At 48.1% G+C, this 14018-nt stretch overlaps 1 protein-coding gene across 5 annotated transcripts in view; it reads left to right on the forward strand.

Moving 5' to 3' along the window:
• The window catches only part of dlg2 (discs, large homolog 2 (Drosophila)), a 239252-nt gene that overhangs the window by 162443 nt on the left and 62791 nt on the right, over window positions 1–14018 (forward strand). For 4 of the 5 annotated variants that reach the window (XM_061247616.1, XM_061247619.1, XM_061247620.1 and 1 more), the window contains 7 exons: window positions 492–616; window positions 3854–4023; window positions 6026–6162; window positions 6498–6642; window positions 7158–7323; window positions 11764–11823; window positions 13624–13782. In XM_061247616.1, the coding sequence (XP_061103600.1) occupies window positions 492–616; window positions 3854–4023; window positions 6026–6162; window positions 6498–6642; window positions 7158–7323; window positions 11764–11823; window positions 13624–13782 (962 nt within the window). The remainder of the gene's footprint in view (window positions 1–491; window positions 617–3853; window positions 4024–6025; window positions 6163–6497; window positions 6643–7157; window positions 7324–11763; window positions 11824–13623; window positions 13783–14018) is intronic. The other variant, XM_061247617.1, reaches the window with a different exon arrangement.

Genomic DNA, 14018 nt, shown 5'->3' on the forward strand with positions numbered 1-14018 from the left:
AAGGCATCACTGACAAAGCGTGTCTTGAGTTTTGCATTGTGCTGTGTGAAAGAACTCCCACTCATTACTGCGAAAGGTCTCTAATGCAAATGGTCAGCTGAGACAATAAGGACTGGTGTTAACGTTTTCAAAGCGTCTCTCTTGACTCCCAGTCACACCTACACTCCTCTGTCAGTGTTCTGGCTCTGAATCTAGAGAGCTTTGGGTAGGTGAAAGCTTTCATCTCAGCCTTGACGTCTGGTCTTTTAGTCCTCTCTTATCGTTGTACGTCGCTCTGGATAAGAGCGTCTGTTAAATGCCATGTAATGTAATGTAATGTAAAAATTTTGAAAAGCAGGTTTATTGCTGCAGGTACTTGAGGCCCACTCTACAACACCCACACATCAGTCTTTTGCCTTTCTTCTGTTTCATCGCAAACGTCCATGGTGTCGGTTTTACCTTGTGTGGGTAGCGTGTGAACACAACAGGCTCTTTCTCTCTGGGCTCCACAGGGGAACTCAGGGCTGGGGTTCAGCATCGCTGGAGGAACGGACAACCCCCACATCGGCGATGACCCCGGGATCTTCATCACCAAGATCATCCCAGGAGGGGCAGCGGCGGAGGATGGGCGGCTGAGGTAAGCAGCGGCCCCCTCCTCTAACACCTTCTGAGGGTTTTGGCTAAGTGCGCCTACCCCCAGGACTATTACCTGTTACCTGTACGCACAATGTCATTTCATATAATTCATATTAATTATGATATTATATATTCAGAAACTGCATGGTTTTGGCCCCTATATTTCTCATATAGGTTTCTCATACATATTTCTAGTTTTGCAAAAAGGAAAAAAAGAGCTTTAAACCAGAACCATTAAACTTATGGATGGAAATATTGAAGACATTGTCATGGTCTACAACCCTCTGGAGTTCCCAACAGCTTATTGAATCAGACTCATTTCAGACACCACTTCCTTCTTAAACACAGTGGCAAAGAGCGGGGGCGGAGTTTCAAAAAGGCACTGACTGACAGGGGCCCTCAAAATATATGAGAACATGCAGTAGTTTTCTGGGTTCCTGGTGGGACCCCTGGGTGTATTGCAATCAAAGGGTGCTCAAAGACATGTGTGAAGCAAACGGCTGAAAAAATTGTTCACAAACTGAAAACCATGTATCTACAGTATCAATTCATCGATTTCAAGTTTTTCAGCAGTTTTGTGGCTGTTGCAGATGAATGGGCTTCCTTCATTGAACATTAAAAGTGGGGAAACTCATCTCAGCCACCATGAATGCTTAGCACCTGGGTGATGTGCGGCAGCCATTTTGTGCCAAAACATGCTCTCAGCATCCCCGTGGCAGCATTGCAGCAGTCTCAAAGGAGGGAACAAGAGCCTCGTCAGTGCACTGCGCCTCTCGGCCCGAACGCGTCGACAGCAGTTACCTGCAAACAGCGCTATTCTGGGAGAGGTGATGTCACAGTGCAGCAACGTGGGTCCCTGCTGGTAGTGATTAAATCCCTCAGTCTTGCGCTAGCCTTGCCGGGGCAGCTGTAATTGGTCCCCTGAGAGGTCCGCTGGTTGGGCTTTTTAGCTGAGGCCTCCAGATTGCGGTGAAGGCTCTGTAATGGCCTTGCACTCTGACTGAGCCCTCTCAATTACTGAGCTTGTTTAGCGCTAGAGTTTGCTAATTGTCAGTTTTGTTAGTGTGAATGCATGATTAAAAGTCTCCAAAGTACATTGCTCTGCCAAAGGAAATCTTCTGAAGTACAAACGCTTCTTTTTTTTTTGGCATATCGCACTTTTTTTCCAGTTCGTCAAGGTCTTCAGAGAAGCAGTTTTGAATGTATTAAGATTCACTCTGTTTGAGGTTTTTGTTGCAGTATTTTCTTTTTTGTGTGAGCCATGTTCTGAAGAGTGCTTCCCTAACAGGTCAACCGTATTAAAGGAGTTCTGCGTCCTTCAGCGGGACTGCTACGTGCGGGCTTGCTTGCGGGAAGGATTTGAACAGGAACAAAAACGTCCCCCTCACGCTGTGTAAATGCTGTCTCATTGCCAAACCCTGAAGGTGTGCACCACTCCTCACAATGTCTCGGGATGGTGACTCCTCCAAGAGCGTGAAACGGCACTGCTTCTTTTACATAGCTGGCGGCAAACAGGGGTGGTAAAACTCAGTTACCTTCCTATCTCTGGTAAGCAAGAGCTATCGGGGATGTGCATCTTGGGATATAGCCAATAAAATATTAACCGCGTCAAATTTGTTTTCAAGAGTGTCTGCAATTTAGACCAAGGCCAAATTACTCTTTGCAGTTTCTTGGCATACTTGTACCCTTGTTTGACTTTGAAGGGTTTGAATTTGATTGGCTATGGAGAATTCACTACGACATCACAATTAATGTTTTCTTTTTTTCTTTTTTGTGGAGATGGGAGAGGAGATAAATGCATTAGAGGAAAGAGCTTGCCATTTTGCAGAGACTAAATGGTTTTTGGCATTGTGTTAACATTGGAGAATTAGAAAGGCTGGTTCTGAAGACTTTAATGCAGGTTTGAATGTCAGTCACCGTGAATGTGGTGCACTTATCAATCCACTTTAATGGAGATGCTTTAGTACCCTGTGCAGGTGAGTGTTTACATTGTCTTCAGACTCTTCAGAAGCATTTACTGCATACGCACTGGCCTTTACCTCATTCTTACCCACAGTAACATACATGTATGGTACGATGTGCACTCAGTGAGCACTTTATTAAGTATTTATTAAACATATATTTTTTAGAAGTATTGGTCTTTTGCTTCTGTAGCCTATCCACTTAGAGGTTTGACATGTTTTGTGTTCAGCGATCCTCTTCTGCATACCACTGTTGTAATGCGTGGTTATTTGAGTTTACTGTCACCTTCCTGTCAGCTTTGACTAGTCTGGCCCTTCTCCTCTGACCACTCATTAAAAAAGTGTTTTTTTTTTGCCTGCAGAACTGCTGCTTACTGGATGTTTTTTTGTTTTTCTCACCATTCTCTACCAACTCTAGAGACTTTTGTGTGTGAAAATCCTAGGAGATCAGCAGTTTCTGAGATACTCAAACCACCCGGTCTGGCACCAACAGTCATTCCATGGTCAAAGTCACATTTCTTCCCATTTCTGATAGCTGAACCTCTTGACCACATCTGCATGATTTAATGCATTTAGTTGCTGCCACCTGATTGACTTATTATCTATTTGCATTAACAAGCTGGTGTACAGGTTTACCAAATAAAGTGGTCACAGTGTATAAGGGGTTCTGCAGTATCACACTGCAGGGCATAACCAGAGTGTTCCCTCATGAGATCAGTACCCATGATCCCGCTGGCCCAGAGCTTCTGGAACGTTCCAGCCCCTCCCCCGCACGGTGCCTGGGAGACGTGGCAGGCGTGTCAGCAGCGAGAACCTCTGCTTCGACTGCCTCTGGAGACTGAGAGCCCGGGCACAGCTGAGCCCTCCGACGGCCCCTCCGGAGAGTTCTGTCCTTGGTGGGGTAGCGGTTGGGCGGGGTGGAGCCGGGGCTGTATTTTGTTTGTCTCCTGAGTTTCAGATGCATCATGACCTCGACCATCGTGCAGAGTCCATTTTGCTCTCTCTCTCTCTCTCTCTCTCTCTCTCTCTCTCTCTCTCTCTCTCTGTTTCTGACTGTTTTAAAGCGATTGGCTTCATTGTGCTTTTTATTTGGTTCTTATACTTGGTGTTTTGTCCATTATTAATCTATTTTAGGAAGATTGATATGGTTTAAAGGACATGGTTTATTTTGCAATGTTCAAATAATGGGGACATAAAAATAAAATTTAATCTCTATCTCACACACTCATACTCTCTCTCTTCCTCCCTCCATTTCTCCGTTTCTCTCCCTCTCCCAGAGTGAACGACTGCATCCTGCGGGTGAACGAGGCGGACGTGTCCGAGGTGTCTCACAGCAAGGCCGTGGAGGCGCTGAAGATAGCCGGCTCCATCGTGAGACTCTACGTCAGGCGGAGGAGGCCCATGCTGGAGACCGTCATCGAAATCAAACTCATTAAAGGACCAAAAGGTACAACACGGTCTCTCAGTCCCTCTCTCACTCTCCCTTCCTTTCACACAACCACACACACACACACACACACACACACACACACACAAACATTTTCTCTTTATCCCTTGTTCGTTCTTCTCTCAACCCCCCCCATGTGAATAAAGTGGCATACTAAGCGTACTTCAGATAAACATTAATTATACTTCAGCTATTCTTAAGTATGTAATAGTATAGTTCAGGTGTACTTCAGAGTGATATTTTTTCACATGGTCTCCCTTTTCATAACCGATTCTAGTGCTTTCACTGTGAACAGTACTATAGCGGTAAGCTGGAGAATACTCTTACGTTAAGTACATTAAGTAGGAGTGCATTAAGTGACCGTGACTGCATTCACATCACTGTGTCATCCCTAACAAAAATTAGCACAAACAATTCTGGGTGGAGTGGAAACACGCTGGTTTCACAGAAAAAGTCAGAAGGTGTCAACAGGTTTTAAGGCCTCCCTGTACACGAAGCAGACCTAAAATAACGTGGTTGGAAATGTGTGGACACGGATCAGCGCTGTGGATTTGAAAGTGGAAATTCTTTGGGCAGAAAAGAATCCAGGTTTTTGTGCCCCATGAATTAATTCCCCTGTGTGCTGGATGCTAGTTTGATATTTACAGAGCTCAATCGAACCCCCTTATTGAACAATACAAAGACAGCATTTCAGTGAAATGCTGCTGAGCAAGTTTAGTTTCAGTCAAGGTATCTCATGTCCCTCATGAAAACTGTGAAATTCTTCCCTGAAGCCTCAGCTGCCAGATTTGATGCGATTTTCTTTTTCATTTTTTTTTTTCATTTTTTTTATTTTTTATTTTTTATTTATTTATTAATAAATTTTTTCCCCATTTTCTCCCAGTTTGGTTGCCAATTGTACCCTGTTCATTTCAATCAACTGTGTTAGTTGTGGAAACACCACAACGACCCCTTCCCCCCAGCAGCCAGAAAGAGATCGACACACCTTCTCCAAGCCAGGATTGTGATTCTGGGGCAATCGGGACGCTTTTGTATGCAGCGGGTCCTCCCTGTCGAGTTCCTCCCCACACCCTTAGAGCAGCAGGCCAATTATGCCGCTCCCCATGAGCCGGCCAAACTCGGCTAACAGGGCCAGGGCGCGAACCCCCCAATCCTCGGTGTGCAGCTGCATCAAACTGATGCCTGCATCGAGGTCCCGTGCCTTAGCCATGCTCCACCGCGGCGCCGAACGGTTCTAATCTTAACCGAAGGTCGCTCTGGTTTGGAAGAAAAAACTAATTCATGGCATGCATTGTGAGTTTATATTGTATGACAGTATCCCCTTGTTCAGTGAAGGTAATTTGGCTGGCATGCTCATTACACATTGCATCCCTGGGGGTTTCTCAGTGTGTGGATTTAAGTTCAGCTCTTATCCTCATTGTGTCACTGTACGTACGGTAGATGCTCCAGTTGCAGTAATTAGAGGTAAGTCGTCAAAAACTTTTAATTTAACTTTAATTATGCAGTTAAGGTACAACTTATGCACTTGCTGGCACAAGAGACCAGGTTTCTGGGTAATTGAATGATAAATGAGAGAGTTTAGGTACCACAATTTATGTTGCTGGGGTAGTTTCAGAGAGGTTGGTAGTGGAGGATGGGATTTCAAATGTGTGTTTCGCTGTACTGTTGCCTCACAACTGTCTGTTTTGTCTTAATACTGATACTGTGGAATGCAATATTTTGAAAGGCTGGTGGTCAGGAAATAGGTAAAGGCATTAGGGAGGTGGGGGATTGGTTCCGAATTTTTTTTAATGATGTCATATTTTAGTCAGTGGCTGGATAGAGGAACTTAATTACATTTTGCACAGCTGCTGTCACTCCCAGCAGGGAACAGGAGGAGCTGTAGCTTCAGCAAAGTGTTTCCTCCTGAGACGGTGGTGTATGGGTGTGCCGGTACCGCTTCAGGGCGCTTCAGGGATTTGGGAGTGATGCCAACGACACTGTCCCCCCCGTCTGTCCGCAGGGCTGGGGTTCAGCATCGCAGGGGGGGTGGGGAACCAGCACATCCCCGGAGACAACAGCATCTACGTCACCAAGATCATCGAGGGCGGAGCGGCGCAGAAGGACTGCAGGCTGCAGGTCGGGGACAGGCTGCTCATGGTGAGCCGCCCGATTGGTGGGGCCGGGTCACGTGACAAACAGGACGGGCCAGATTTACTCGGAACGGAACGGTACTAAACCCCCTTCCTGAGCCACGATGGCGGCCAATGTTTTCCCCCTGCCGCGTAGCCCCGGCACCGCTGCGCGGCATTAGCCGGGCACTCAAGCGGAGTTTAAGTGAATTATGCGCACGTCGCTGCTCCTCCACTGGCAATCTGTCGTCATAATCCGATCGTCAGCACACACACACAGCCGCGCTCGCTCAGCCGACAGACGGGGTCACGTGCCCTGGCCGCCTGGCGTAAACCTGGGATTTCCTCCCCCTCCTCTCGTAGGTGAACAACTACACTCTGGAGGAAGTAAGCCATGAGGAAGCCGTGGCCATCCTGAAGAACACGTCTGATGTGGTGTACCTGAAGGTGGGCAAGCCCACCAGCGTTTACTTATCGGACTCCTATGGGCCTCCGGACATCACACACTGTGAGTCCTCGCCTCCTTCTGCCCCCACTCCTGATAGGCCAGCAATAAGGAAATTCACATTTAAATTCAAGATACTTTTTTGAATAGCTCTTCAATTTAGAATTTTGTTCAACTTGACTAAACCAGTACAACCTACTGTTTTGGGAAGTTTTGACTTGACTTTGAATGTGTCATTTGTATAGTACAAACAATTTTAGTATTTTCTCATACAGAACCTTTTGTCTGTTTTGATATACCGTGGGTGAATATTTTCAGTATTTACTGTGCACAAACAAATTAAACTTGGTTTTATTTTTAGCCTCGTCGTCAGCTTTGAACATAATGGTCTTGGCAGTGGATTCTCGTTCTGTCAGGCCGTATGGAAAGGCCACCGTTAGAGGCAACAGACTAAATGAAATCTGATAGACTTGATCAAGAGAGATTTATTTATTTTCTATTGGCCGAGTGACAGTTTGGGGGCATGTCACGATACGGATACGCGAATGTGATTGGGCGTCTGCCGTTTCGCTCCGCAGCCTTCTCCCCGGCCTCGGAAAATCATATCTCTCCCGCCGGCAACAACGGCTCCCTGGAGTACAAGTCCGGCCTCACGCCCGTCTCCCCTGGAAGGTACTCCCCCATCCCGAAACACTTGCTTGGGGAGGAGGACATTAACAGGTTGGATGGTTTCTCGTTCTTACGGTAATTACCCGCTTTCCTGCCCGAGAGACAGCGCCCCCCGCAGGTAGCTGCCGCGTAGCCGTCGTCTGCCGTCTCCGTCCGACGTCCCGAACGCGGTCCAGAAGTCATGGCTCGGCCCCCGACGCCGATGACTTCCGGGCCCCTGTCCGTCCCCGTCTGTCCCCGTCCCAAGCTTGTGTGATGGTGCTCTCTCTGTTTTCTGTGCTGCTGCCGTGGTTGTTATTGTACCCCTCCCCCCTCCCCCCCCCCTACAACTCCACAAATCCTCAGCCTAATCTCATAATCTCATGTGGAAACGCAAAAAGGAAATTCACCTGTGGGTATGTGGTAGACTGACAACAACAAAGTGCGAACTTGCGCAAATGTGACTGTTAGGATTTGTTTATTAATTTATTTATCCACTTGTGTGAAATTGTGTGGAATGGTGTGAAACTTTCGCCCTCGTGGGTGCAAGCGAGCGAATGGAGTGAAAATTATTATTTATTTTTAAAAAGAGTTTTTAGGGCTTCTCAACATCTCATCCTGTATCATGAAAGTTATAGGAATGCCTGGAACAGATCCTTGCTTACAGCGGCTCTCATTTATTCATGCTGCAGTGAGAAAGGCCGGCACTTTTCTGTGGCGGTTGGCATTTCTGAGGCCAAGGCTCGACAGGCCCGGCTGCCCCTCATTATAACACCGTTCCCCCTCTGAATAAGAGAGCCGCTAAGTCAGCTCACTGGAGCCCCTTCTGTCACTTCTTATTCCCCGCTGCCGCAAAGCGCCGAGCAGCACCGTCCATCCACCGCGGTCCTCTTTTCTGCAGCCTTCAGCTTAAAGGAGACGCAGGATCTCTGGCTGTAAATGCTGGCCTGCTCTTAAAGGGAAACACCAATATTTTGGGGATTATAATGTTTTTTAGACATACCCAGACTTAGGAGAGGCTTAATTTCCGTGTTAGCATAATGTGTTAGCCAGACTTGAAGCCTGTCAGAGTCAGTAGCCTACCTCCTACAAAGTGAAGAAATACTCCTTACAGCAACTCTGAAGCTGCCTTATTTACACAAGGTATCATGAGTATTTGAAATATATGTGCGGAAATTCTTTTTAAAAAAACGTGAGACGTTGTTTTTGAAGAAGTTATACGTTTTACAAGTACCTTCAGAAGGTGCGTGGGTCACTGGGCTCCACCAGCAGAAGATGGAAGAGGATGCATGCGTGTTCAGCGGTCCTAGTTCCAACTTTCTAACTTCCTCGAAGACGAAGTCTCTCATAATTTTTTTCCCCGCACGTGTATTTCTAATTATTATTATTAGGGCCTGTGTCGGGCGCGTGTTAGTGGCTGTTGTAACAGAGCATTAGAGAGTATTTGGTCCTCTCACGGTATGACTCACAGCACCATACTTATGCACAGCTTTCTGAAGAAAGCAGCCCTCAGAATTAGAGCCGGCTCTAAACCTCTTCTTCAGTCGCCTTATGCGCCGGTTGATCCCGAGGCATTTTCTGATTTCCAGCGCGATATTTCGAGAAGAGACTTCAAAGTGGTGTCTCAGAAAGGAGAGCGTGAGTCACAGAGCTAATGGGAGGACGCTCTGTGAGAGAAATGGCAAAGGCGCAAGTGTGTGGGCACAAAATGGCGGCGAGGAGCGAGGGGGTCATTGTGAGAGACGGTCACATTGCCAGCTGCGTCGGTGATGGACACGGTCAACCCTTCACGTCAATACAAGAACAAGGACAACAGAAGTCCCAAGGACATATTCATGTGCCAATACAGAGGCAAATATCAGACCTAATAAAACACTTCTCTTCAAATTTAACAACAGGACAGTGCAGTGTTTTTTCAGTTTTTTTTGCAATCTTCAACTTTTAAGCCTGGCATCAACTGAAGTCTGTCTTTTAAGATACGATTCTGTACTTATCATAGTGAGGTACGTTTGCCGTGAAATGCTAAGCGTCAGAGAACTTGGGAGCTCAGACCTCTTGGTTTTCAGCTCTAATTGGAGGATGAGAGATCTCAATTCTCTTGGACTAAGAGGTTTATTGGAGCCAGGTGTCACTCTATGGAAAGCCTAATCTTCTCTGTTAATCCTCAGATCTATTGCAGTCTGTTCCTAGTTTTCTCTTCCTGGAAAATGTAGAATTGATTTAAGTGATAAATGAGTTGTGTCTCTTGCCGGAAAAATTAGCTCTGCACGTTTGATAGATTTCTCTGTGAAGTACCCAAACATACATCCAGTAATCATTGCTATCTAGTTAGAATTCTTGAGGCTTCACAAAGCATCCACGTTTTTTTTTCATGAAGGTCAGCGTGCCTACCTGTGAAAATGAGCATTATTTCCCGGAAATGGAGGAGTTTACTCAGGATGTTCAGAGCCACCAAGCTCCGATGTGCTGGAAACCAGGTCACTCTCAGGTCCCGATCCGCCCCATCGATGAGCCATGAATCATTCATATCGACAGACTGTGCAGCAGCCAGTCAGCCAGCCAGTGGGCCAATTATGCTGCAGCTCAAGTGCCTGTCAATCAAGTTCTGGCCCCCAGCACTTTTAAAGTGTGTTTTTAGTGTGCTATTGAATAAAACTGCTCAGCTCCACCGTGGAGCTACCTGTGACAGCGGTGAAAGCCGACCTTTACTGAATAGCTGTCAAGTTTTTTTAATTTTTTTAAATAAATTGTTTTGAACGTTTAGTTTTGAAGCACCATGTGACCATCAGCGATTGCGGCTCATTCAGTCTTGTTAAGTGGTTGCGTTTGTAATTGTATGGCATTACTTATTTCTACACCCAGGCTGAATCTAGGCACTTCTGTCTTTGTGCTAAAGCAGAATGTATGTACGCAATACTCTAATTACATATTGCTAGTCTGAGCACAAGCATTCATATCTATCTGTATGTTAAAGGTGCATGGGTTGGACCTTGCCAATCAGTTTTCCCCTTGCTGTTGTTTTCTCTCAATGTACTGCCGTTGGCTGTTCTGAGCCTCTAGAATACACGGATATCATTTTGAGATTATCTAGGATGTAAGGACAGTTTAGAGTTTGTCAAGTGAACGAGAACGCAGTTTGGTCCACTGAGGGACGCTCTGATGGCAAGCGAGAGAGAGGGAGGGAGGGAGGGAGAAATACACAAGAAAAAACGTATTTTCCCTGGAATACGGCAAGAGGAAGAGACTTGAGGCACCATTTTAAAGATGGCACTGCGGCAAATCTAACCCTGCCGACGACCTCCGGAAAAACGAATCTCCTCCGCATTTGAGCTGCGCAGCTTTTCAGAGCCCGGCACTGCATGCAGGATTTTTTTCTTCTCTTCCCTCTCCAGGCTGCTCTCTTCTCTCTCTTTTAACTAGAGCATGCAGGGAGGCCTCGCTGTGGCCCACCACAGAAATAATGTTACAGTCGCAGCCTGCGGGAGGCCTGCCCGGCACAGAGCTGATGTCTCTGACCCTACCCCTCCGTGGCAGTGGGCAGTGTGGGCCCAACGAGCTCCATTACCTCTGAGTCACTGCAGGCAGCATTACAGGGGAACATGAATCAGATCTAACCACGGCCCTGCAAAACAGTGTAATTGAGATTATGTAACATTACGTTATTAGTGTTTAGAGAGGCCGGTGTGTCCGTTTAATGTCCAATTGGCGACATTTGTTGAAGGATGTGTGCTGCAGCGTTAATTGAGTGCTATAAATGTATAAATTTGTTGGAGGTTTACGGAGCAGGCATGAATTAACCAGGCTTCCGCACCCAGCTCTGCTGTTTTAGCCTGACCTAGAGGGAGGGAGGGAGGGCGCGAGGCGTGTCGTCCGAGCGTAAATAAAGCATGCCGCCCGGGGATTGGGCGGGGAACGCGGGGCTGAGCCACAATCCGCGTAGCGCCTGAGAAAGTGGGCCATGGAGCCCAGGCTTAGCACCACCTACCCGACCAAATCCCAAGGAGTCGGAGCCAGCAGCCCGTGACCCACCAGATTCCGCTATCGGGAACGAACACGGCGCGCGCGAGAGAACACGCTGAATCTGCCAGGGTCGGGCGGGGAGTTTAGTCTTGAGGCAACCGTCAGAGGTTCTTAAAAAGCGTGTGTGGTTTTTACGTCCCCTTTGAAGAGCTCTCCCACCGCTCGTGATTAAGGCTGCATCGTGGTGGATTCTTGGGAATGCGTGTTTGTGCGTCACAATTTGGAGTTGCGTTTACACAGGTCTCTGGGTGTGATGTGGAGTCTCACGTTTCTGTTTATGAAAGTCTTCAGAACGTGTGCTTGTTTTCTGTTGTCTACTCAGTCAAATGTCTTTGTATATATGTATAAATGTGTACAAAGCATGTCTGATATGAAAAAGTAATACTCTATGTCAATGCAAAACACAAAATGTCTGAAATGAAAACATCAATTCACATTCTTTTCGTATGGACAAAATATATATGCAGTTATATGTCTATCTTGTATTTATTATGCTTTACTTCTGTCTCTGATCAGAAACTCCTCGTTAGATGATGGGGAGAGTCACAGGTTTGATTCCCAGCACTTCCAGTTGAGGTGAGCCTCCCGGTCAGCCGTGAGTGTCTCTGTGTCAGTGTTCACCCGTCTGTCCTCTCAGTGCGGACCACGCTCACACACTCACTGCGGTCACACACACACACTCACACACTCTCACACACTCTCACTCTCTCACTCTCTCACTCACTCACTCACTCACACACTCACTGCGGTCACACACACACACTCACACACTCTCACACACTCTCACTCACTCACACGCTCACTCACTCACTCACACGCTCACTCACTCACTCACACGCTCACACGCTCACTCATACACACACACACTCACACACTCTCACTCACTCATTCACACACTCACCGCGCTCACACACTCACCGCGCTCACACACTCACACACTCACCGTGCACACACTCACACACTCACCCACTCACACACTCACCGTGCTCACACACTCACCGTGCTCACACACACTCACCGCGCTCACACACTCACACACTCACCGTGCTCACACACGCACACACTCACCATGATCACACACACACTCACCGCGCTCACACACTCACACATTCACCACGCACACACTCACCGTGCTCACACACTCACTGCGCTCACACACTCACTGCGCTCACACACTCACCGCGCTCACACACTCACCGCGCACACACTCACACACTCACCGTGCTCACACACTCACTGCGCTCACACACTCACCACGCACACACTCACCGTGCTCACACACTCACCGTGCTCACACACTCACCGTGCTCACACACTCACTGCGCTCACACACTCACCGTGCTCACACACTCACCGTGCTCACACACTCACCGTGCTCACACACTCACTGCGCTCACACACTCACTGCGCTCACACACTCACTGCGCTCACACACTCACCGTGCTCACACACTCACTGCGCTCACACACTCACCGTGCTCACACACTCACCGCGCACACACTCACACACTCACCGTGCTCACACACTCACTGCGCTCACACACTCACCACGCACACACTCACCGTGCTCACACACTCACCGTGCTCACACACTCACCGTGCTCACACACTCACCGTGCTCACACACTCACTGCGCTCACACACTCACCGCGCTCACACTCACACACTCACTGCGCTCACACACTCACTGCGCTCACACACTCACCGCGCTCACACTCACACACTCACCGTGCTCACATGCTCACCTTGCTCACACGCTCACCGCGCTCACACACTCACACTCACCACGCCTCGTTCACTCCGCTCGTCTGCATCTCACTACAAAAGCACAGGCTTGGCTCACACGGCGGAATCGTGACATCTCACCCAACACCTAACATAATTCTGTTAATACGAGCGCTGACGCGGGAGGGATATGGCGGGGAGTGGCTCCAGCGCGTGTCACCCTGGGGAAAGCTATCCCATGATTCTCCAGACTTTCAAATATAACTGTTGGGGCTTGCCGAAACCGGGTCAAGTTAACACGCAGAACAGAAAGTGGCTCTCTGTGACCAAGGCAGGAGGATGAGTACTTAAGTTTGAACGGGGCGCTTCAAAGCCTGATCTGCATGAACGGTACAGTGCATTCTCTTCTCTTTCAGCCGTGCAAGCAAATCTCTATCCTCTTTTCCCAAAGCATACCATAAAAGCTATGCAGTAGCTCTTATCTATATAGTTTTTTGGGTTCCCCCTCTCACCCCCTGATGAAATCAAGAGGCATAATCACATGATAAATCTGACCTCTGACATCAAAATATTTTCTTCTCCTCCTCCGGTTCTCTCTGTCTCTCCCTCCTCCACTAACAGCTCTCTGTCTCTCTCTGCCCTTCTCTGCCAGCAGGCCTCCAGAGCCCGTTTACAGCACTGTGAACAAACTGTGTGACAGGGCCCCGTCTCCCCGCCACTACTCCCCCCTGGAGTGCGATAAAAGCCTCCTGCACTCGGTCCCTTTCCCTCACTATCACACAGGTCTGCTCCCTGACTCCGAAATCACCAGGTACCGACGCCCTCACCCCCCCGGGCCGTCCGCATGCCACACCCTGCATGCCCGCATGCCCGCATGCCCCGCTTCTCCCTGTCCGCTCTCTTCCTCTGCTCCTTTCTCTGCTGTACCGGGGCTGTTCTCTGCTGTCCAGTACTTACAGTGCCTTCCTTCAACCCGCCTGGAATTGTTGTGATGAATGCTTGTTTTTTTGAGGGGGGTTTTTTCCACTCATAATCAGTCTTTATGCT

Source organism: Conger conger, chromosome 7 (genome assembly GCF_963514075.1).
Source record: "Conger conger chromosome 7, fConCon1.1, whole genome shotgun sequence".
Lineage (NCBI taxonomy): Eukaryota > Metazoa > Chordata > Actinopteri > Anguilliformes > Congridae > Conger > Conger conger.